This window comes from Mytilus californianus, unplaced genomic scaffold (genome assembly GCF_021869535.1).
Source record: "Mytilus californianus isolate M0D057914Y unplaced genomic scaffold, xbMytCali1.0.p SCAF_5, whole genome shotgun sequence".
Lineage (NCBI taxonomy): Eukaryota > Metazoa > Mollusca > Bivalvia > Mytilida > Mytilidae > Mytilus > Mytilus californianus.
Window position 1 is genome coordinate 118,819,200 of NW_026262701.1, and position 27,250 is coordinate 118,846,449.

General features: G+C 32.6%; 1 protein-coding gene across 7 annotated transcripts in view; it reads right to left on the reverse strand.

The window, feature by feature from the left end:
- The window catches only part of LOC127700846 (dual specificity tyrosine-phosphorylation-regulated kinase 1A-like), a 40,045-nt gene extending 15,894 nt beyond the window's left edge, over positions 1–24,151 (reverse strand). Inside the window, exon 1 of one of the 7 annotated variants that reach the window (XM_052204538.1) lies at positions 23,966–24,151. Coding sequence is in view for 4 of the 7 variants with exons in the window: in XM_052204533.1 (XP_052060493.1) it covers positions 12,900–13,032 (133 nt within the window). In the remaining 3 variants the exon portion in view is untranslated. Of the gene's footprint in view, positions 1–368; positions 499–751; positions 1,005–3,381; positions 3,513–12,899; positions 13,465–23,953 lie in introns of those variants that run through there. The other 6 variants (XM_052204536.1, XM_052204533.1, XM_052204535.1 and 3 more) reach the window with 6 other exon arrangements.
- Between the last annotated feature and the right edge of the window lie 3,099 nt (positions 24,152–27,250).

The window sequence follows — 27,250 nt, forward strand, 5'->3', positions numbered from 1 at the left end:
TAAATTTACTGTGCAGATATTTTTTTATTTTTGATTCAAGGGAAAATATTACAGAGTGCAAATGATTACATACAAACTTTTGGTTAAAGCAATTTTCTGAATATATGTACCTGGTAATTTATGAGTTTTATCCCTTGGAAAATGCTGTTTTTCAAAAGGATCGAACTACAAACTTCTTCACTTTCTGGCAAATTTGCTTACTAAACATGCTAAAAGTTGCTTCAATTTACCTTAATAAATGCACTTTTAAACATTTTGGCCAAATGCAAAAATTAGAGATTTTCTGCACTGAAAATGTTTATCTCATATGGACTATATTTCTATTCCCCAACCCATTCAGCTTTACCTATCTGTAAATATTAACTCACCAGAACTTTTGATGTATATGTCTTTGCAGCAACAATATAATGAGACTTGGGAGGGGTGTATGTTCAAATTGCACTTCAAGACAATTTTCTCTGTTGCATTAACATGGCACCCCATTCATGCTATATCCTTCAAGTTCCACTCAGACCTTCTTTTTTTATGTTACCATGTAAAAGTAGCCATTTCAAAAGACAAAATATCTTGAAAATGTGTTATGTATTTGTATGTATTGTTAGAATACCCACTGTGTTTCACTTGAATGGTTTAGACATGAATGAAGAACACCTGTGATACATAATTAACATATACACCTTTCAAGACATTTTACCTGTAATTAATTATTTGTCGAGTTTACATAAATTGACATTTTTAACAAATTTCCTACCTTTACAGCAGTGAAAATATATCCTTTTTATAAAAATTCATTAACTCCAGGTAAAAATCACAGGTGGGAAAAGCATGATCTAACATGTATACAATCTTCCCTCATTTTTTAAGTAAAGTATTTAAATGTATCAGACTATATTATCACCATAATATAGGTGACACAAAAATTTACAACAGCTCCAATTGTCAATCTTTTTTTTAACATTAATTCACAAATTTTGATCACCAATATAACAAAACTTCCACAATAAAAACAAAACAAAGCATTATGGGTATCAAGTTGAACAGGTTCAAATCTGAATTAAATGATTTACAGGTAAAGGTTAAAGGTCACTTTAATCAATTATGTATCAATTTAATGATTTTTTTATCTTTGATTAATTCAGGTTTTTACTTGTTGCAGATGGAAATATGAGGAATAAATATGGTGTTTTCATAGATAATCTTGATAAAATTTAAATTGATATGGACATTATCATGTACTTTATATCATATTTCTATTTAAACATAAACATCACATAAGATCAATATGAATACATAATTATTGGGTCATCATAAATTTCAATTCCCTTAAATATTTTATATCTACATCTTCACTTAGATACATGTATATGACGTCAAAAGATTATATGATTATATAATTTTGCATCAAACTGATTATTCATTTCAGAATTTTTACTGCTTCTATTTATTTTTAGCATTATAAGATTTCAATTTTTTTCATTTTATTTTTCTCTATCTTCATTTTATCATTTTATTGCAACATCAAAGTTCACATTTTACTTAGTCTATAATTAGTAACACAATCTGGGAATGTTGTTTATAGGTAAAATTATTCATGCTTTGGTTGTTTACTATTGGTTCATCAGAGCTAATCTCCTCTGCCATTGGCCTTAGATCATACTTACATATCTATGAATATACATAGACTCTCATTGTTACTAACTCCTATACGCCTCCCTCATCCAAGTCATTCATACTTTCACAAAAAATCTCATTCAAAGGCGATTAGAAATAGTTAAAGTTATAAATAGATTTTCTGAATGATTTTTCACTTAGCCTCTTCACCATTCTGGCACTTGTAGGCATTTTAAGAGGATTTTCAATGACTTAAACAAATGTTACATATTGTTTTCCTCAGCAGCTGAGGCAACATATTTTCCCATATTCATTAATAATTTTAAGAGAAATTTTATAAGCAAATAGATACATACATGTAATTATAATATATACATTTCCTCTTCTTTGGAACATGTTTAAAAATATGTAATGGGCAATTCTGTTTATCCAAAATTAAATCATATTTTTCCAATAAGTAAGTTATTTTGAATTTTATCAATTGATTTTTTCAACAGAATTGGCAAGTAAGTAGTTAAAAATGCCCCCATCACCCCTACAGAATACAAGAAACAAATAAATGGTGAATGTGTCTATAGGACACATATGATGCCCCCCACATGCATATAACGTTATAAAGAGACATTAGAGAACTGTAGAAGTGATGACACCCAAAATCTAACTTGATCTGTATTTTATGGTAATAAATATTGTGTACAAGTTTCATAACATTTCTTTGAGGCAAACTAAAGTTAAGAGAACAGAAACGAAAAAAATCATAACATTTGGTTGAGGCAAACTAAAGTTAGAGAACAGAAACGAAAAATTCAGCATTTTTTCCATTTATGAAGGGCATTGTGTACAAGTTTCATAACATCTGGTTGAGGCAAACTAAAGTTAGAGAACAGAAACCAATTTAGGGAATATGTACGGACAAGGGTAAACCTTAATGCTCTCTCAGCTACGCCGGGGCATAAATAGATGGAGACTATTACATGTACCTTAAATAAGAAAAATCACTAGACAATCAATAGTTAACTTAACATCTTTGGTAAAGTAACTTATGTTTTCTTATTCATTTTTGTTGTGTATTGAAAGTGTGACAGCAGGCTTAAATTTGATCTAGATGTCTTCCAAGTCGTAGGTAAATCCATCACATATATGAAACCAAAACATTTGAACTGTTCAATTTCAACATACATTGTAAAATTATATATGCAATTACCACATTTAAGGAAACACCAATTGCTTACCACATTTAAGAAGTTTTTATTTTGAAAATATATCTTTTCTACATTGAGTAAAATTGTACTATATTGTATAGATCTGAGGTGCACATGCAATCATAGGCATTAAAGAAAAATACAGAATGGTACTCATGGTCTTCATTTGTCAAAATTGAAAGAATGGATTACATATTATTTTGTTCACACTTTGACTTATTTACAAATAGTTTAAAAACTTTTGATCAACATGTACATCACATGTTAATTAAACAATGTAGTAATTTGTCACTTGTTTAACATAAATAAACAAACCTTTCTACAATAAAAATCTTTCAAGAAAACAGTAAGTGGCATTATCTTCTAATACATGTAAGGACTTCCTCGAGGAAGTTACTTTAGGGGCATAACAATAAATTTTTTTTTATAAGAAACAAAGAAAGTACACAAGGAAAAGATACAGATTAAACTTAATAAAACATAATAAAACCACCAGGCATACCAACAAAATTGCCAATTGTTTAAAGAAATGTAGGAAGATAAATTTTACATTAACAAGCTAACATACTTTCATTATGTCCAATACAAGAATAACTATTTAATCCTTCACACACCATAATTTGGTATTTTTCTCCATTGTTATTCAATTTAAACGGCCATGCTGTTATCAGCTGTTTTTGTTTACATCACATGATCACAATCTGCTAATTTTAATACTGTCAGCCAATCAGATGAAAGGTTACAATCACTGACCCATTTGTTGCCAGGCACAATACCTATTAATAGTAATACCTACACAGATTCTTTGATCACATGATAAGGGTGTTATGGGTCAATGTTTGTGGTGGGAAATTCAAAATAACTAACTTATTTGTCATGTTTGTTGTAATCAAGTTGGGTAAAAATAGCACAGCTATTTCAGTCATATACATTCATTGATTTTTATCTTCAATATTGGACTTGGAATTCTGAGATCCATTTTACAGATATATGTTTGTTATCCTAAAATTCAACAATTTAATTACAAATATTTTTTTGTCAATCAGGTGAACATAGTATTTAACATGAGAAGAACTAAATCATTTCATCTTTCATGTATGTTATCAGAAGTCCATTACTAGAAGACTTCTGTTGTTTATATTATGCTGTATTTGTGTCGTATATTCTTGAACCATAAGGGAGTAATATGCATTTAAAAAGTGCACAGTTATGAAGAATCACTAGTAATTATCGCTTAATTTCAGGTTGTCAAGTCTCATTTAAATTGTATTATATTTGTCATTTCGGAGCCTTTTATAGTTGACTATACAGTATGGGTTTTGCCCATTGTTGAAGGCTGTACAGTGACCTATAGTTGTTAACTTTTAAATCATTTGGTCTCTGGTAGAGAGTTGACTCATTGGTGATCATAACGAATCTTCTTAATTTTAAATCATATCATAAACTATAAATATTCTTACTCTTATTATACAAGATCTAAAAATACAACTGGAAAAACTGGAAATTATCATCATCATATGCACTTCTATTTTCTTTTTTAAAGGTCAAGAAAAACCATAAGATTATCACTTGATTAAGTTTTACATAGGCAAATGACCTCACAATCACATCAGTGCAGTATATGGTTTCTTACTCTTTTTAAACATATAGTCAAATTTAAATTCAGATGAAGAATTTCATAGGATGCCACAATAGACACCCATATATTGATTACTACAAAGTTGGTTTTCAGTTTCAGAAAAGACTTGTTAAACTTGGATACCCAACCCAATTATCTACAGACCAAATAACCCTATCCTGTTTAAAAATATATATCCTACATGTAATAAGGCCAACATAAACAATATTTGTGTAAGGGTTTACCTACCTTCCCTTTTTTATGCTTCAAAATGCCTCCTCAAAGTTTATTGGCACTAAGTATTGTGACCTAATTGCAGGTTATCCCCATATACCCAAGGTAAAAATAAAATGCTCCGCTAGGCGCAGCTTGATACGACCGCAGAGGTCGAACCCTGAACAGTTGGGGCAAGTATGGACACAACATTCAAGCTTGATACAGCACTGAATTTGGATTGTGATTAAATATTTGACACAGCATAGGTTTCTGACACAGAATGAATGTGGTCTAAGAACTTAAAAAAATTTTTAATTTACCTATTCAAACCATATCATTATTATTTGCTTTTATATATAAATCAGAAATAACCAATTTAAAATGGAAAATTTTAAAGGAAAAAAAATCCCCCCCCGCCAAATTTTTTGAACCTCCTTATGATTCATCACCCCCAAACTCAATACGATCCTTCCCTATGTGGTATGGTACCTTGTGGTACAATGTCAGAGAGATCCATACACTTGAACACAAGTTGGTCTCTGGAAACTAGAAAAATGCTTATTTTTGGCCCCGTATTTCTAAACATTTTGGGCAATTACCCCCAAACTCAATTCCAGCTTTCCCTTTGTGATATGGAACCTTGTAGTACAATTTCAGAAAGATCCTTACACTTACACACAAGTTATTGTCATGAAGCTAGAAAAATGCTTGTTTTTTGCCCCCTAATTCCTAAAATTTTGAGGCAATTACCCCCAAATTCAATTCCAGCATTCCCTTTGTAATATGGAAATTTGTGGTACAAATGTCAGAGAGATCCATACACTAACACACAAGTTATGTCTGGAAGTTACAAAAATGCTTATTTTTGGCCCTTAATTCCTTAACTGTTGGTACCATAACCCCCAAAATCGATCCCAACCTTCCTTTTGTGGTATTGAACCTTATGGTAAAATTTCATAGAGATCCATTCACTTAAACTAAAGTTAGAATGCGAAAACCAGTGTGTCTTCGGATGACGACGACGCCAACATCATACCAATATTTTTTTGCAGTCGTATAAAAACTGAACTAGAATAATTTTTAAATCCTACATGTGTTTTTCCTATGTAGAAAGAAACCATAAGCTTATTCTTTTGTTTTTTTGCCTTATTCAATTTCATTTAGGTCAATTAAGTCAAGCTTCTAAAAAAGATGCTTTGGACCTGTGGGCCAAAAAGAGTTTTCATTAAAACTTGGAGTGGGATGTCAATTTCATAAAAAAATAAGTATTTAGTGCCAACTTCTTGCAGTCAACAGAGCCCTACCTTCGACCAAAAATGATGATTTAAAATTCCTGTTTTGAAAGAGTCAAATGTAGCAGTATATATGTGTTAAATGAAGTCACACAATTGACTGACGCTCAGCAGTAGAAAACAAAATATATAATTTTACATAAAATTTCATCGTAAAGATAATAAATTAGTCTTCTCGCTCTGATTATATCTAAGCATTTACAGTTATAATTCTTTAAATGGCTTTCACATTTGGAAGGATTCACAGGCCTCTACAATAACTTTTTTTTCAACTTGCCCAATAGGACAAGTACATACCAAAACTTACTTGTCCGAATGGAATTGTAACTTGTTCAAAAAAAACCTTTATATTATAACCTTTTTAGTATTTTAGGTTGATTCAATGAAAAAAATGAATTAAAACAATAGAACAGAATTTGATTTATATCTACATCAGGCCAGGAACATGAGGAACATACGTTAGATATACTGTTCCCAGATCAGGCACAGTCTGGTAGGCCTGTCAGTCTACACTCATTTGGTTTGTATACTGGTCTTTTATGTTGATAAAATATTGATTATTATGATTAATGCGTTACTACAATCAGCTTTGTTTTTAATATATTAAAATGTTTCTTCAAACACAATCAAATATTGTTTGTCTAAATATGCTCAAATATGATTTTCTGAATTCAGTGGTCAATAATTTCTCAATTTTTATTTTCAGAATATTTTTGTTAAATAAAATTTATCATATTTATAATTTTATAAAGTAACAGAATAAGGTAAGGAAAGGAGGTACATGTACTGGTTTGTCTTGGTCCTGAAATGTCTCCCAACAGTGCTGAACTGTCTATTAAACATGGAGCCGATTCTTCCTGCCATTCCAACCGAACCGTCTTGTTACCTTATATACAAAGCCAGATTGGTAGGACTGGTTTCCCAGAATAGTATGCCTTTTATTTTTTATGAAGTATCTGACAAAGAACCAGTTTTAAATTATTGATCACAAGTAAACATGTCAAATTAATATTTGTTTTTATCTTCTTTATCTTCTTAATCTTGTTTTTTGTTTATTACTTTGATCATCAAAGTTGGATTTAAGTTGGACAGAATGATTTTATTTGTCCCGTCGGACAAGCTTTATATGGCTTTTACTTGTCCGACCTTTTTTCCTCTGGTATCGGACAAGCATAATTGTCGAGCCCTGATTCACTTTTTTCTAATTCAATGAATGCATCAGTATATTTATTAATCAAGAGGAAAATTGATACATATGTTCATTTATTATAACTTAACACATGTACATGTACATATAACATTTATTATAACTTAACACATGTACATGTAACATGTGGTGTCAAAACTGGCAAAAATAAAATGCTCCGCAGGGCGCAGCTTGATACGACCGCAGAGGTCGAACCCTGAACAGTTGGGGCAAGTATGGACACAACATTGAAGCTTGATACAGCTCTGAATTTGGATTGTGATTAAATATTTGACACAGCATAGGTTTCTGACACAGAATGAATGTGGTCTAAGAACTTAAAATTTTTTAAATTGGACATTCACCTATTATGGTCCAATATCCAAAATCTAAATACATGGTTAGATTCAGCATATCAAAGAACCCCAAGAATTCAATTTTTGATGAAATCAAACAAAGTTTAATTTTGGACCCTTTTGATCTCAATGTGGACAAAAATGATAACAGGGCCCAAAAATCAAAAATCTAAATACATGGTTAGATTCAGCATATCAAAGAACCCCATATATTCAATTTTTGTTGAAATCAAACAAAGTTTAATTTTGGACCCCGATTTGGACCAACTTGAAAACTGGGCCCATAATCAAAAATCTAAATACATGTTTAGATTCAGCATATCAAAGAACCCTAAAAATTCAATTTTTGTTAAAATCAAACTAAGTTTAATTTTGGACCCTTTGGACCTTTATGTAGACCAATTTGAAACGGAACCAAAAATTAAGAATCTAAATACACGGTTAGATTCGGCATATCAAAGAACCCCAATAATTCAATTTTTGATGAAATCAAACAAAGTTAAATTTTGGACCCTTTGGACTTCAATGTGGACCAATTTAAAAACGGGGCCCAAAATCCAAAAACTTAATACACGGTTAGATTCAGCATATTACAGAACCCCATATATTCAATTTTTGTTGAAATCAAACAAAGTTTAATTTTGGACCCCGATTTGGACCAACTTGAAAACTGGGCCCATAATCAAAAATCTAAATACATGGTTAGATTCAGCATATCAAAGAACCCCATATATTCAATTTTTGTTGAAATCAAACAAAGTTAAATTTTGGACCCCGATTTGGACCAACTTGAAAACTGGGCCCATAATCAAAAATCTAAATACACGGTTAGATTCGGCATATCAAAGAACCCCATATATTCAATTTTTGATGAAATCAAACAAAGTTTAATTTTGGACCCTTTTGATCTCAATGTGGACAAAGTTGATAACGGGGCCCAACAATCAAAAATCTAAATACATGGTTAGATTCAGCATATCAAAGAACCCCATATATTCAATTTTTGTTGAAATCAAACAAAGTTTAATTTTGGACCCCGATTTGGACCAACTTGAAAACTGGGCCCATAATCAAAAATCTAAATACATGGTTAGATTCAGCATATCAAAGAACCCCATATATTCAATTTTTGTTGAAATCAAACAAAGTTTAATTTTGGACCCCGATTTGGACCAACTTGAAAACTGGGCCCATAATCAAAAATCTAAATACATGGTTAGATTCAGCATATCAAAGAACCCCATATTTTCAATTTTTGTTGAAATCAAACTAAGTTTAATTTTGGACCCTTTGGACCTTTATGTAGACCAATTTGAAAACAGAACCAAAAATTAAGAATCTAAATACACGGTTAGATTCGGCATATCAAAGAACCCCAATAATTCAATTTTTGATGAAATCAAACAAAGTTAAATTTTGGACCCTTTGGACCTCAATGTGGACCAATTTAAAAACGGGGCCCAAAATCCAAAAACTTAATACACGGTTAGATTCAGCATATTAAAGAACCCCAAGAATTCAAGAATAAAACCCCATTGAAATTGATCAAGAAATAAGCAATTTATACGAAGTATCTTCTTTTGCACAATACTGTGCAATTGATTATTTCTTGCTATTGCGCAATACTGTACAATTGACAATTTCTTGCTATTGCGCAATATTGTGCTATTGGATATTTCTTGCTATTGCGCAATACTGTGCAATTGAAGATTTCTTGCTATTGCGCAATACTGTGCAATTGAAGATTTCTTGCTATTGTGCAATACTGTGCAATTGAAAATTTCTTGCTATTGCACAATACTTATTATATAATAATTTACACATCCTGTTTGGTGTGTATCTCCTACCATATCATTATTATTTGCTTTTAAATATAAATCAGAAATAACCAACTTAAAATGGAAAATTTTAAAAGAAAAAAAAAGGAAAAAAAGAAAAAAAAAAGAAAAAAAAAATCCCCCCCCAAAATTTTTTGAACCCCCTTATGATTCATCACCCCCAAACTCAATCTCAGCCTTCCCTTTGTGGTATGGTACCTTGCAGTACAATTTCAGAGAGATCCATACACTTGAACACAAGTTATTGTCTGGAAACTAGAAAAATGCTTATTTTTGGCCCCTTTTTGGCCCCCAATTCCTAAACGTTTCGGGCAATTACCCCCAAACTCAATTCCAGCTTTCCCTTTGTGATATGGAACCTTGTAGTACAATTTCAGAAATATCCAAACACTTACACACAAGTTATTGTCATGAAACTAGAAAAATGCTTGTTTTTTGCCCCTTTTTTGGCCCCTAATTCCTAACATTTTGAGGCAATTACCCCCAAAATCAATTACAGCCTTCCCTTTGTGATATGGAACCTTGTGGTACAATGTCAGAGAGATCCATACACTTACACACAAGTTATTGTCTGGAAGTTACAAAAATGCTTATTGTTGGCCCCTTTTTGGCCCCTAATTCCTTAACTGTTGGTACCATAACCCCCAAAATCAATCCCAACCTTCCTTTCATGGTATTGAACCTTATGGTAAAATTTCATGGAGATCCATTCACTTAAACTAAAGTTAGAGTGCGAAAACCAATGTGTCTTCGGACGACGACGACGACGACGACGACGACGACGCCAACGTCATACCAATATACGACCAAAAAATTTTCAATTTTTGCGGTCGTATAAAAACTGGATGCTTGAGATTTTTCAGGTGACAACTTTTTTGGAGGGCCAGAGCAGTCCCTGCACATTGATAACAGCCCACAACTTTTTTAACAAAGAGCATCTTTTAACTGTTCGCTTGTTGGGTGTAAATAAAGGCCCATAACTCTAGAATTACAAGTTTGTAAAATCTTCCTAAATTAAAAGGGAACTTGTAAAACAACATAAAATTAACATTGAATATTCAACTAAACTTTATCATCAAACATTTATTTATGACCAGATACCTAGTTACTATACAGTACATAGTTCCCAACATTGTAAACAATTATCTTGAAATCATTTAAGGAAAACAGTTTTAAAACTAAGAGTTGTTTGCTTTAGGTGACTAGTCCAGTGGCAGATATTTTATGCATGCTCAGGATAAGGTGAAAAATTTAATAGATATAAAATAAAAAAATTGAGTTATCAAAAGATGTACTCCGTACTGTTCAGGAATGGTATTCCAATAGATTAACTTTAAGTTTAACTTAAAGATAGAGTGCAAATTCAAATAGCAAGAAATGGTTTTACAATGTTCATGCATTACTTTTGATGGCATCTTTTTTGCATTATTTTTTCAGGATATACATGTATCTCATTCTTGGACAAACTTTATGGTCAGTGATAACTGCTTTCACTAAACTACAATGAACATTATTTCCAATAATAAAAATAGATGTTTCAGTTGAAAATGACATTTCTACACTTAAAAGACCATTTCAATCTGATACATATTCAATTTATTCTAAAATGTTGGTCAGAACATTTGAGTCAGTTGATCAAACTTATGTTTAAGACTGATCTAAGTACAAATGTATAGCCCTTTACAAAAAATGTATACATATGTATTCAGAAATAATTATAATCTCTAAATACACAAAGATTCTGTCTGAAAAGTTTTTGAAATATAAGTGTTGAAAACAAAAGTAACAATGTTGTATGTGCAATGCATGCTAGTCAATGTGCATTTTACTTTCATTTACTATCAATGGGGTATACCCCTACTTGTGGACTATTGATCCCCAAATAAAAAGTATCATTGCTCAGTAGTCAATGTTTTGATCTAGGCAATATAAAAATATTGAGTAATTTAAAATTTTTCTAAAAACTTAAGAATATGTTTATGATGCTAATTACTGGGACAGAAATTTAGGCATCTTGAAGTTGAAGCATGTGAAGAATGTCAGAGGTCAACATAAAGTATTGTCTGGGATAGTTTATTTATAACCTGATAATTTGTCCAGCAATGTTGGTCATTTAACAGTGCAAGCCACAAGATAATGAAGGGACTATACTATAGGCTCTTTATGATCTTGCAATATATTGATATGTCAATCCATTTATATAAACTGCATTATAAATATTGATAAGTCAATCCATTTATATAAACTGCATTATTTATTTGTCAAATAGACTGCAGCTTTCTCATCAGGTAAGACAGAGAAGGTCTCCCTTACAATACCTATCAACTGACCTCAAATTCTTCAGTTTACATAATATATCAAATCTGCATTCTTGTTTATCTCTCATAAAGACAGCATATTTCCTGGTTAAACATTCTTTACATGCCATAAATATTCAGATGTCTTCCATCATATTGTTTACAGCTGGCTACACATGGATGAACAATGATAAAGTTTCCCACAATACCAATTATGAACTTAATTTAACTACTTTGTACATAATTTAGTGAAATTACAATGTTTTCACATGGGAAATTTCATAGCTTCTTTGATAAAGTTTGACCAAGCATTACTTCATCTGTGGCCAATTGTAGGTGGTTATTTCAGTTCAGTGGTCAGATTTAAGGTTTCAACCGTTTAACAAGGTGGTTCAGATTGTGTATTTTTGATTCAGTTTCTCCTTACTTTATATTACTGATGTTCAGTAAAAGCCATTAATTATTGTAGACTTTGACATTCTATATACATGTGTATCATCTAAATTCTGACTGATGCACTGAAACAAAACATATTCAAATATAAACAGTAAAATGTTAAATTTTAGGTTTTGAATTCATTGTCTAGACAAGAAAACAAAAATAATGCCAGGATAACATTATATCTATTGCAAAAAATATATTGATGTACTATCTGACATCAGAGCATCCCAACTAAAGTATGTATGGTATGTAACCAGTCATATATACACAGCTGGTACATGAATCAGCTGACTGAGGAGGTCCCCCACAGGGCATCAATATTACAATCAAAATCCCTGGGGTCAATCAGATGAAATAAATATTTGTCAAGGGAGTTTTCTGTCATGTACAAGAATTTGACAACTTGTGTCTACTGTCAAACTTGTTTGGATTGAAAGGCCTTGTAGTGTATGTATTTGTTTTGTCATTATTTGATGATTAATAGATAAGTAACTTATCCTTACTTATCCCCAGAGATGAGGTAACACTTATCTAAATCTGAATACCTGATTTCCCAAATACACAAAATTCTGACTGATTCTTATGAGAAATTTACACCTTTTGATCTCCCATTATAAACTTTTATGATCCCCTTCAAAAGAGTTATTGGTCACTTAGCAGGGGTTATCCAACTCAATATTTATAATATATTGGTCAAGGACACATACTTAAATATGACTGTATGTAGCATGCTTACTGTGTACAACTGGTATATAAAGCATACACCAAACAAGTAGAATAATTATAAAAGAGAGAAGCTTTGTATACTAAATACAAACGTCTAAAATATACTAAATACTAACGTTTGAGACGCATGGCTTGTAAATGGTACTCCTGTTCCTGTCTTAGCCAATGTCCACGGTTTGATAACATACGTTCATCCATGGCACTATCCATGACCAATATTTTGTTTTCACCACTTTCCTCATGAACCATTAGAATTAAATTTTATGTCCTAACTTGTTTTGTCAAAGTATGTCAATGTTTTTCTGATGCAGACAAACAATTATTTTCACTAATTATATGCAACTTTTAAAACATGCCAGTCTTCTGCTGTCCATATGAACACAAATTGTATCAGACATGTTTTATATAATATCTTGATTTCAAGAGAACACCAAAGAAATATTATTGCACAGTCTGAATATCAATAAACTCTATAAAATATCAACAATAATAACAAATAAACAAACTATTGCAAGAATCCCAGGCCTTCACTTAAAATCCATCATAAAGGAAGTAAGACCATATTATGGTGCTGTGAACTCAAATGACCTCCATGGTAGACAGTCAAATTATTCACATCCTTAATGAGCCCTTTTTGCACAAGAAAATAATCCATAACAAATAATGGTCCAATACAGGGCACTGAAGGTGCTAATTTAAGGACACTTCAGGTCACTTTATGTCCCTGTAAAATTTACAGCATAGCACCTGACAACACAGTGACAGAGGAGCCATAATTGGATCAAAGATGATATGTGCCTGAGGTTACTGACTGTTATCAGCCAATCAGATTTCTTCTTACATCCATTATCTGGATGTAAAATGTTGTCTGGTCAATATGTAATGAGAAGTCTAGAGGAGATATAGAGGCTCCCTAAGGGTGTGTGACATTATGTAATAAACGCTTTTCCAGTTAGTTTACTTAGGAAAGCTGTTAAGATGTACTGATATGTATATATATAATGTTAACATTTTGTTTAGAAATAGTTTGAATAACACTTATCAGGTATTTATAACAAATTTGAATATTTTGTTAGGATTATTTGAAGATAGAGAATAAATAATTACAATATTTTGATAAACAATAGCTCATGCGTTTTAAATTTTATTAACTTAAAAGAGGTATGTATATGTACTTAAAAACTTTCTATATTCTTTAAATATCAGGTTTTAACTGTAACAGACAAATAAAACACTCTTAATTTACTTGTAAATTGGTTGAAACCTATGCGGAGCTCTATAAGTCCTTTTCTTCTCTTTTTTATGGTTGTTGGTCTGCTATCTCCTTTTTGGTATGGATAAGCAGGGATTTTGATTAGGAATTTAAATAAAAAAAAAATATGTATTAAAATAAAGAAAGATTAAGGTATCTTCAATTGAATCCTGTATACATTTGTAGCCCCAATTTTTTAAGAGCTATGTATATGTATGACAAATTCTTATTGAAATAAAGGAATGTTTCAGAGGACACAAATGCCCCACCTTAAGGTTACAAGTGTGCAATTATTTGTTTACATTCAACCAGCAAGTTTTTTACAAGATGGTACTCAGAATAAATACTTTAAGGCTCCTGATTGGAAGATGCAGGTTGGAATTATTTTTTATTTGAAAGCTTATCCATTTAGGTTTGAGGATAGGTGAAAATTAAATTCATAATTTACAATGTGTAGAAGATATAATTTTTTATTAACTGAGGAGCCATTCAAAATTAACCTTTCCAATTTAGTGTAGAATTTGGGCAACTTTTGCCACATGACCATATATTTTTTTTTTTTGCTGTAATAATAAGCTGACATCTATGGTCACAGGAACTGCTACCCTTTTTTTCTTTTTGTTTATTCTTCAAGGTATAAATTTTTGATTACCACTGGGGTCCTATAGAAAATGCATTACAAATAATTGCGCTCTTGTTACCTATAGTTTTGCAATTTTCCATGTTAAAAAGGTGCATAACTCTAGAACAGTAAACGACTCACTGCCCAAATCAGTCTTCACAATGAACTTTTGAATCCACAGGCAGAACATCAATTTAACTATTATTTCAGTTAAAATTCTATTGGTCTGTAGACCTGATTTTTACAGGCCCGGTATCAATTTTACAAGCCTGGGCTGGTGGGCCTGTGGTTCAGCGTGAAGACTGCCAAATCTAAACTCTGTCTGCATGTTGTGGATCTTTGCATTGTGTACGAGTTTCATAAAATTTTGATGAGGAAAACTTGTTAAAGAGTGCGGAAATGAAAATGGGAAGTGCAGAAAGACAGATGGATGGTCAAGGGTAACACTTAATGTCCCTATAGCCTGCAGTGGGGGATAAAAATGAAGAATGTGTCCATGGGACACAGATGGCCCTTGCTCGTAAATAAAAGGAAAATTCTGTAATTTTTCAATTAACAATGGGACATAATTCAATAAATGGGGAATGTGTCTATGGGACACAGATGATGCCCCCGCTTGCATATAATGTTATAAAGGGACATAACTGAAGAACTGTAAAAGTGATGCTACCCAATCTGTACTTAATCTGAGTTTTGTGGTAATAAGAATTGTGTATAAGTTTCATAACATTTAGTTGATGCAAACTTAAGAGAACAGAAACGAAAAATTCAGCAATTAAATTTGTAAAGGGCATAACTCTAGAACAGTAAAAGTGACACCACCAAAATTCAAAATTGATCTGTGTTTTGTGGTAATAAGCATTGTGTATAAGTTTCATAACATTTGGTTGAGGCAAATTAAAGTTAGGGAACGGTAACCAATTTTGGGACGTACGTACGGACGGACAATGGTAAAACTTAATGCCCCCTCCACTACGGTGGGGGCATAAAAACTGTGAAAGTGACACCCCACTAATTTGAACTGGATCTGTGATTGGTGGTAATAAGCATTGTGTATAAGTTTCATAACATTTGGTTGAGGCAAACTAAAGTTGGAGTGTGGAAATGGCAAATTTGACAATTTTTCCATTTATAAGTACACAACTATAGAAGGGTAAAAGTGATGTCCCTGAGTTTGGTGGTAATAAGCATTGTGTATAAGTAACAGAACATTTGGTTAAGTTTAGATAAATTTATAGTGCAGAAACTGCAAATTTGTAAATTTTTCAATTTGTAAAGGGACAATCCTAAAGAACAGTGAATGTGACCCCCACCCAATTTCAAACTTAATCTGTGTTTGGTGTTTATAAGCATTGTGTATAAGTTTCACAACATTTGGTTGAGGCAAACTAAAGTTGAAGAACAGTAACTAACTTTGGGACAGACAAGGGTAAAACTTAATGCCCCTCAGCAGCGAGGTATAAAGGAGAAGGTCCGGTAAGGGCTAATTTAGGCCTAAAATTTGAAGTACATCTGATAAAAGATTTTTGATGTTTTTTAAACGCTTAAGTGTCTACTTTAGTCGATTCAATTAGTTTATGTAAAAGATTTGAACTGATTTGGTAAGTAAAGACGCTCAAGTTCAAGCTTAAATATGAAAAAGTATCAAATATGCCATAAAACGCCCCTTTCCAGATGGTTTTTGTCTAAAATGTAAGTGGCAGCATTCGTGTTCAGTCTCAACCTTTATATATGTTATGTGTTATCATTAAATACAACATATGTTTAAATATTAAGACTGAACACAAATGCGGCCACTTCCGTTTTTCGACAAAAAACGTCTAAAACTTAGCACAAATGCTAAAATCATGAAGATTTCATTAATTTTGCATGAAATGATGATGCTAGTACCTGACGTGCAGACTACACGAATGAATTTTATTTTTACAGGACATTTGGTCTGGTAAACAACCTAGCTTTACCAGACCGAATGAAATTTTACCTGAACAATTTTTTTTACATCTAATTGTATATTATCAGACAAAATACAACAATCTTATGACTTGTTGTGCCCTACTCCTCTCCAAAATGCACAAAAACAAAATCATGTGACAAGAGTGTATACATGTATTTTGATGAAAGTTGTGCACAATTGCTTGAATGCATTTTAGTGATAAAGAAAAGTAATGTCACATTTTATTGGATTTTGACATGAAAATTATTTGTGAACTAAAAATTTAGAGTTTTTGTATAAAATATTTCCTGTATCTTCTTTCATTTTCATATATCTTTTGGTTTTCAATTCTAGTGTTTATATTTCATAGCTGTATTTTGTGAACCTGCTTGGATTTTTTTTTATGTTTCTATTGTATTTGATCGGCAAACCCAGAAATTGACGTTATCCGTTCCCGGAATCTGATCCGGTATTGTTTATATTTCCGGTTGATGGCAGCCATTGTTCTTTTTGTCAGTCAGATATGTTTTTACTCGGATTTACACATTACTTGTATGCGATTTTCGTCATAAAGCTAGCGGTTGAACAAAACAAACATCGCTGTCATGAATAATAAAGATGAGAATGAATTTTGAGATCGTTTGGGAATTTTGCCCCCAAAATTGGGAAAAATGTAGGGTTTTTAAAAAAATCCACGAAAAAAACAACACCGGACATTCAGACCGGAATTCAACAAAATTTTACCAGACTGATCCATTATTCACCGGATTTGTCCGACGTATTTCGTGTAGTCTGGACGTGTGTGCATGGTATTGTCAAAAACGGCCCAAATTGATGTAACAAAAGTATTCTTCTTTCCAATAAATAGCTAAAAGTCTACGTTTTAACAAAGGAGTAGGTCCGGTAAGGGCCGATTTTGGCCTCAAATTTCAGGTTCATCTGATGAAAGATTTTGGACACTTTTTAAACACTTAAGGGTCTACTTCAGTCGATTCAACTACTTTATGTGAAAGATTTGAACTGATTTAATCATTTCAGTCGCTCAAATTCAAGCTTAAATATGAAAATCTATCAAATATGCCGTAATATTTACATTTTCAGATGGTTTTTGTCAAAAATGAAAGTAGCCGCATCCGTGTTCACTCTCAACCTTTATATATGTTATGTATTATCATCAAATACAACTTACATTTAAATATTAAGAATGAACTCAAATGCAACCACTTCCATTTAAGATGGATAAAGTCTAAAATTTAACACAAATGCTAAAATTGTGAAGATTTCAGTAATTTAGCATGACTAAATGATGCTAGTACCCGATAAATGTGCATTATATTGTCAAAAACAGCCCATATCTATGTAGCAGAAGTATTCTACTTTCCAATAAATAGCTAAAAAGTTACATTTTAATAATTTTGTAAAACAGCTATATTTTGGGGCCAAAAAGGGGTCTTACCGGACCTACTCCTTTTTCATATGGAATTAAAAAAACAAAACCTTTATTGTTTGAATTACCATAATTGGGCCAATTATAATTGCAAAATACAATTGTTTTTTCCAATAGGTTACAATAGTACTATTTTCAAGCTACAGACTTTAGTAACTTAATTCAGAAGGAAAGCTTGATGTTTAGTGGACAATGAAATTGGGGTCAAAACTCTAATTTGGCATTAAAATTATAAAGATCATATCATAAAGGAACATGTGTACTAAGGTTTTTTTTTTGAATTGTCAAAAATCGTGTTTTCACAGAGTCTGGTTCCATTATTTATAATCTATGTCCCTACCGGAAATTCACCATTTACTATATGTTTTGTTGTAAAACTAATAGATATGTTAGTTTTTAGTTAATTTTGTTACATTCTGTTCAGAATTTGTTGCATTTTTAGCTGTTGTGGATACTTCTTATGTGAATTTCATTATTGAAGTTCACATTCAACCAAATGGGGGTCGTTTAAAATTTATTTTTCAGAATTCTAGGGTCGAGGGTTTATATTAGGGTTGATCAGGTAACAGGAACCACATAAATGTTTATTTGGCCTTAGAATTAAAGAAAGAAATTATGGCCAATATCTTTTACTCCAACAAAAATTCGATAGGCCAAAATAAATAGTGTGTTTACGGTTTCCCGACCCTACCTCTGTTTCTGACAATCCCTAAAACATTTTATTGACAAAAATTTTCTGTGTGTCCGGATCCTATTATTCGTTTAGAAAACTACAAATCTTCAAAACGTTTGATAGCAATGACCAATATGGATAGGTAAAGCAGTTCAAGGACCAAAATTTAAAAAAAACAAGCATGGCTTTTCGACAACTGTGCAGCGTATTAGCTGTCAAATATGCGAAATGTGATCACATGGATGCAAAATATAATGACTTCAATTCCGGATAATTACGATATAATGAATCTTTTTGAAGAACACCATGATGGACCTGTAAACGACAAAAAATACAAAGTTGACGCATTTTGCTCAACTTCTTTGCACGGATTTTTTAAATATTTTTATATGTAGTGAATAATGTATTCAGTATATATACATATATTAACAAAATCTTGTTTTGTACCTGTGCTTTTTTGGACCAAACATCAGAATCGTTTCAGGTTGGACATATTGTATCTCATTCTGTCGGCTAACCTCGTTAATTGACAAATAATTTTAGAGTAAAATGAGTTCAATTTACTGCTAAAATAAATCCAGCTTTTGTTGTAAAAAATGCTCTTACAAATGTTGTAAAAAATTGTTCTCAAGACGCAACATAAATGGCTATTAATTCTTTTGAGCTTTTGACAGTTTGAGTTAATGACCGCAAGGGGCAGACAATGTGTAACGAGAAATAGAAAGCTTTCCCCAGTAGGCAGACATGGTGTATGATTCATGTTTATTTATAAATGAATCTGCCCCGGCACCATGTCTACTTTTATTCTTTTATATTTTCTCTGGCTGGTCCCAAAACAGTTTATACTAGAGAAGGAAAAAAAATTCATGTCATATTATATCTACAATTTTTTTGCCATAGATTTAACAAGACAAAGATTTCGCAATCTCACTCTTCTCAAAACCAGGAATTTTAATTTTGTCAGAACCGCCCACTCTTCAAGATTAAATGTCAAACATCAAAACACATCTATATATTAAATAAAGAGGGTGCAAGAGTTTTACCCCTTGAAAAATCGTAATAAGCCGCTGCTTAGCATCGCTTTCCAGTGTTTTTACTACGAAAAATAAAATGCTCTGCTGGGCGCAGCTTGATACAACAGCAGAGGTCGAATCCTGAACAGTTAGGGCAAGTATGGACACAACATTCAAGCTTGATACAGCACTGAATTTGGATTGTGATTAAATATTTGACACAGCATAGGTTTCTGACACAGAATGAATGTGGTCTAAGAACTTAAAAAATTTTAATTTACCTATTCAAACCATATCATTATTATTTGCTTATATATGTAAATCAGAAATAACCAATTCAAAATGGAAAATTTTAAAGAAAAAAAAGGGGGGAAAAAAATCCCCCCCCCCAAATTTTTGGAACCCCCTTCTGATTCATCACCCCCAAACTCAATCCCAGCCTTCCCTTTGTGGTACCTTGCAGTACAATTTCAGAGAGATCCATACACCTGAACACAAGTTATTGTCTGGAAACCAGAAAAATGCTTGTTTTTTGGCCCCTTTTTGGCCTCAAATTCCTAAACATTTAGGGCAATTACCCCCAAACTCAAACCCAGCTTTCCCTTAGTGATATGGAACCTTGTAGTACAATTTCATAAAGATCCATACACTTACACACAAGTTGTTGTCCGGAAACTAGAAAAATGCTTGTTTTTTGCCGCCTTTTTGGCCCCTAATTCCTAAAATTTTGAGGCAATCACCCCCAAAATCAATCCTAGCCTTCCCTTTGTGGTATGGTACCTTGCAGTACAATTTCAGAGAGATCCATACACTTGAACACAAGTTGGTCTCTGGAAACTAGAAAAATGCTTATTTTTGGCCCCTTATTCCTTAACGTTTTGGGCAATTACCCCCAAACTCAATTCCAGCTTTCCCTTTGTGATATGGAACCTTGTAGTACAATTTCAGAAAGATCCATACACTTACACACAAGTTATTGTCATGAAACTAGAAAAATGCTTGTTTTTTGCCCCTTTTTGGCCCCTAATTCCTAAAATTTTGAGGCAATTACCCCCAAAATCAATTCCAGCATTCCCTTTGTAATATGGAACCTTGTGGTACAATGTCAGAGAGATTCATACACTAACACACAAGTTATGTCTGGAAGTTACAAAAATGCTTATTTTTGGCCCCTTTTTCCTTAACTGTTGGTACCATAACCCCCAAAATCAATCCCCACCTTCCTTTTGTGGTATTGAAACTTATGGTAAAACTTCATAGAGATCCATTCACTTAAACTAAAGTTAGAGTGCGAAAACCAATGTGTCTTCGGACGACGCCAACGTCATACCAATATACGACTGCAAATTTTTGTTGCGGTCGTACAAAAATTTTTGTTTAATGTTGCCTACCCATGCTTTGTAGGGTTGGGTAGGCAGGTAGGTAGGGATATTATTTGTTTTGGTCAACAGTAGAAGTTTTTTAAGGTGGGTAGGTAGGTAACATCAAAAAATTAAAATTTTATTTTTTGGCCTGGAACAGAACAACTATTTAAAATAAATGGGGAATGTGTTTATGGGACACAGATGATGCCCCCGCTTGTTTATCATATAAAGTTATAAAGGGACATAACTGAAGAACGGTAAAAGTGACGCTACCCAAATTTGTACTTGATCTGAGTTTTGTGGTAATAAGTATTGTGTATAAGTTTCATAACTTTTGGTTGAGGCAGACTTAATTTAGAGAACAGAAACAAAAAAATTCATCAATTTTTTCCTTTGTAAAGGGGCATAACTCTAGAACGGTTAAAGTGACACCACCAAAATTCAAACTTGATCTGTATTTTGTGGTAATAAGCATTGTGTATAAGTTTCATAACATTTGGTTGAGGCAAACTAAAGTTAGAGAATGGAAACCAACTTTGGGACGTACGGACGGACAGACGTACGTATAGACGGACAAGGGTAAAACTTAATGCCCCGTACGCTACAGCGGCCAGGGACAAAACTTAATGGGAGCCCAGTTGCCCATGGCTCCTAGATTTTGAGCTGGGCCCCTAAACTTTCAGGTAAATTTCAGTTGAACATATAGAAACTAATTATGAAATATCTGGTCTGGGCTCCCAGCTTGAAATTCCCAAGTTTAGTCCCTGAGCGGGGGCATAAAAATGAACCCCCCCCCAAATTTGGATAAAAAAATCTCCCCAACTTTTTGAACCCCCTACCCCCCCTTTTGGAGTAATTGCCCCCAGACTCAATCCCAGCCTTCTCTTTGTGATATGGAGCCTTGTGGTAGAATTTCAGAGAGATCCATACACTTACACACAAATTATTGTCCGGAAACTACAAAAATGCTTGTTTTTGGCCCCTAATTCCTAAACTGATGGTACCATCACCCCTTAAATCAATCCCTACCTTTGTTTTGTGGTATTGAACCTTCTGGTAAAAATTCATAGAGATCCATTCACTTAAACTAAAGTTATTGTCCGGAAACCAAATGTGTCTTCGGATGACGACGACATCATAGCATTATACGATGCAAAAAAAATTTTGTGGTCGTATAAGAAGCTTGGTAAAGATCTTTTTAATGACTCAAAAGATATTGCCTGGAAGCAAAACTTTCCTCCAAATGTCAAGTCTATTTATTGGTACTGTGACCTTGACCTAATGACCCCAAAATCATTAGGATTATGTTCAATCCAAGGGCCATTCTCAAGCTAAGTTTGGAGAAGGGTAGATAAATGGAATAAAAAACAAAAAAAATTTCCCCAATTTCAGCCAATCAATTGCTGATGGACCTTCACTTATGTCCTAGTGATGCCAAAATTGATAGGGTCTTCTTCCCAACAGGACCTTATCAAACTAAGTTTTGACTTAGATTTTAAATAAGAGTCATCAAAAAACTTAATATACATGTAGCAGAAGCCAAATAGCCCAGGCTTTCTAGTACTAAATTTTACATGGGGCTGAAAATGCCGAAGGTGCTTATAAAGTTTGTTAATCTTTCATATTGTGGCAGGTTGGGATCCTAGATGGAAAATGATAGCCTTTTTTTCCTGCATAGATATTTAAAAGGATATGTGGGAATATAGATTAATGCAAAAACATGAGTCCTCAATGACACAGTACATACATTTGTATATACATTATACAAATATTGAAAATAAATTAATATATTAATAATATTGTATGAAATGCATTATAGTCATCATGAACTTGTTAAATCCAACTGTAATGTTGTCAGTTCTTAATCTTATGAGTGCTAAGAGCAGCAGTAATAACTAAATAAGTGAACATGGATAATAATAATAATGGAAATAATGCTTTAATTTAAAGTGCTTTTCTACCTTATGTGCTACAATTGCTTATGTGTTTTAAAAATGATTGCTTACTGTATTTTTAATATGTCTGCATAGTATATCATAATTAACTTTTTCATTTCATTTATATCATATATGATATGAATGCTCATTGCTTGATGTAATGATTTGCTCTTGTGTGTGTGTGTTGTATGCTTGGTCTGTTTTAAACGTGCTTGTTTTAAATGTATTGTTTGTAATAGGACGATGTAAAAGCTCAAAAGAGCTTATACTTTCTGTATACAAATGTTCATCTATAAATAAAGATTTTGAACTTGAAACTTGGTTTTCATCTAGTATTCCAGATGTCAAAATCATTTGACCAGTTCTTTCATTATGAAGATAAAATTCTTTAGAATTTTGATGAATTTAGGTCTTTTCTAAGCCTGTTGGGAGGATGTCCCTTTTATTTTTGTTTATTGCTATTTTTAAATACAGTGATTATCTCCCTTGACTAATTTCTAAAATTTACAATAAGGTTCTTCCTACACACTCAAGTAACTCATAGAAAACAGTTAATAAACAAACCTTAATACTTTTTATTCTATTCATCACAATATGAGCCTATGAGGCAGATAATTTGTTTGTACCAAATATAAACAGGCAAGATTTCAGAGTGTAAAACATGTCTAAACATACCGTTTATATATTATATTTGCTAATGTCAAAAGTGGGCTGTTTCAAGCGAATGCTAAGTGTGATTATAGGGGGAAAATGTATATGAGCATTTTGTTAGGTAATGAGAAACTATGGTGGGTCGAACAGTTTCACGCAGCATTTCTGTGTTTTGAAATCTGAGATGGTCACGTCAAAGAAGAAATGCTAGGACACGTTTTCATCGGTTTTCTTGCTACCAATAATGATTCATATATAATAAACATTTTGCTACTTACTAGGTTACTAACTTTTTTATCCAACAGCCATTAGTTTCATCTACGTTAGTCAGTTTTGGTACATTTAAAGTTTTCTTTCCTTCATAGGATATGCAGGGTTGGACTTGGCCACCCTCGATGAACCAGGCAACGTGAAATGGCGCGCAAACAAATTTAAATTAAAATGCGTTAAGAAACTTTTACCTTTTGACTCATACGAAATTTGTCACTAAATTGGTTTGATGATTATAATCACCTGATAAGAAAATTAATTAATAAATTTTAATAAATTTTGTTTTGAAAAGTTCGGACACTTTCGTACAATTCAAAATGGCGTCGATGGCTAATATTTCTACCGAAAGTTCCTCCGTACATTTGGAGCACCTTAACTCTCGCAATGGAAAAGTCCTTTCGGTATGTAATGAATGGGGATTCATGATCCTAAATTAAAATTGAACAAGATAAAGGAAACATAATATTATTGTTTTACCACAGCAGACATCAAGTAGTTGTCTAAAAGGAACCGATTCATCTCCAATGACTATAGATCACTCGTATAAGATAAGATACGATTAGGTAACTTTATTAGCACTAACATATAAACAATAGATGGTTATGGCAACAAAATACAGACAAACTACAATAACATATGTACATTGAAGGATTGACAGTGGATAAGTATGAGAATTTTTTTTTTAAAACCAAGTACCTTACGACAACATGATGAGTTTCTCACCGACAATCATTCATTCAAATAATTCACAACTGTTACAATTCTTAATACTGTTAGAGAATATTAAGATATATATGCTATCCGGGGAGGATTTATTAGCCCAAATTCATGTTAAACAATCAGGCAAATCAACGAGTCCATAAATACTTTCTCCAGGAATTTAGCAGTTGACATTAGTCATCATCACAACGACCAAACTTCTAAATTTAAGAAAATAACACTAACATGGAGCATTGGCAGATCCAGTGGGGAGGGTTGGAACAGGATCATTTCCATGATAGAGCAACAATATGCAAAATAATGATTGAAAGGGAAAGACATCTAAATATTCCAAGAAAAGAAAGGTTCTGTCCTTTCTGTAATAATGGAGATATTGAAGATGAACAACATTTCTTATTACAATGTAATAGATTTACATAAAAACGAGAAATATTAGAAAATAGAATAAATGTTTTATCTAAAATACAGCGTAACATTAACACTGTTGAAAAACATATCTCTATTGGTAAACAATAGCATTATTACTTAGACTGTCTCCCTCTTTCACATATCAGAGTGTCACGGCTAAATATAAGAAATAGAAATAGTGTAAAAACATGATATATTAGTATGTACCTTTTCATTCTATTGTGTCAATTAATGTTATTGCACATGCAATAGGTCTTAACCATTTATTGTTAATGAGTGTGTGTTAATAAAATGATGATAATGATGTTGGGTTTTATCGTCCGGCTATCTTGGTAGATATTGCGGACTTCAAGGACCTATTCTTGCAGTGATGGATCTGCTGTTCTTTTCCCTTTTTTCTTGCTCTGACCTGGCGGTTGAGTTTGGTACGGAGTGTTTGGCCGTTCTTGTAAGGCAAAGGCAGTCTGAATGGCCTCTGGATCTGGCAAGGATATCGGAGAACTATGAGATGGTGTGCGAAGTAGGTCGGGGCCATCGATGTCAAATCCCTCTGTAAAATCTATCCTACAACGCTTACTTCTAGGTTCGGATGGAGTGTAGAAGTAACGACGATGGCATGCCTTCTGGGAGTTGTATGGACTAGTGACAATGTAACAACAGAACATAGGAGTAAAATGCAAGTTTTGTCTATTATTTTGAAAACCGTTATAAAAAGAATGTCTAAACAATTATCACTCGTTTCCATTTATGTACCATGTAAAAGCTCTGCTAACAGCATATCAGAACTTCAAGAATGTATAGATATTCTGTATGAAATAATACACAGCATATCAGAACTTCAAGAATGTATAGATATTCTGTATGAAATAATACAATGCAACTCGTACTATAATTATTGTAGATGACTACAATGAAAATTTGCTTCTAAACTCAAATAATATAAGAAATAAATATATTTTAGATTTTATGAAGGAATGTAATTTAAAGTCCCAAGCTGTTGGCAAAACGTTCATACATACTTGTGGCAAAGACAGCACAGCTATTGATTACATCTTGTATCCAGAAGAATTTGATGACAATATTCTACACATCAGAAGGCTAGAAATTACAAGCAACATCTCTGATCACCATCCAGTTGGAGCAAATATGAAATTTTCTTTTTTCATGAAAAATACAAAAAATCTATCTACCAGCAATGAACATACTAGTCATAACGTGAACTGGAACAAAATTGACAAAGGCCTTTTTAAACAAGCTATATATATAATCGCATGGCTGACTGTGACATTCAAACAGATGATATTGAACAGATAGACGATGCAGTTTTGAAACTCACCACTGGAGTAATTGATGCATCAGAAATTGTTGTTCCATCTACAATAAAATGGAAAGGACACATTTGTAGCATTTGATATTGAACAAGGTTTACACCAACCAACTCTTGGATAATTTATATGAGTCCAATATTGGGGAAAATATAGGACCGATTAGCTGCTATGCCCCCACCTGTGCAGCTACAAGTCTTGATCTCTGGTTTACTAGCTGCAAAGGTAATAATACACCAGAAAGCATTAATTTTATTTAGAAGTATTTGCAGAGCAGCTAGATTAAATCTGTAAATGTTCTCATTAATAACATTTATGTACGTTTCGGCAATAAAGTTTATCGACAGATTGTAGATATTCCTATGGACACCAATTGTGGCCCTTTAATAACAGACTTATTCCTGTACTGTTATAAATAACAGTTTATGGCCAAACTCAGTAAAAACCCGTCTAAATTCCTTAATTTGATGAATTTAACAACACTTACCGTTATTTTGATGATATATTTTCGTTAAGGTGGATTGGAGGGGGGGGGGGGGTATTAATTAAAATCCATAGAATTCTTTAATAATTTGTCAAAATGTAGTTTTTATCATGCTTTTTTCTAAAATATAATAAAAAGTATGGATCACCGAACTATTTTTCACGCTACAGGTTGTGCAAAATTGTCAGATTTTGTATAGATTATGCATGGACAATCCAATTTTGTGTGATAAAAAGAAAACTACACCATAGAATATTAAGATAAAATGTGAGAAGATAGCTCTTATAACACGCTTTCAGATACGAAAAAGAAAAAAATGGGGTCACCTGACTTGCTTTCTTGCTACATATTAAAATAGGTAAATTCAC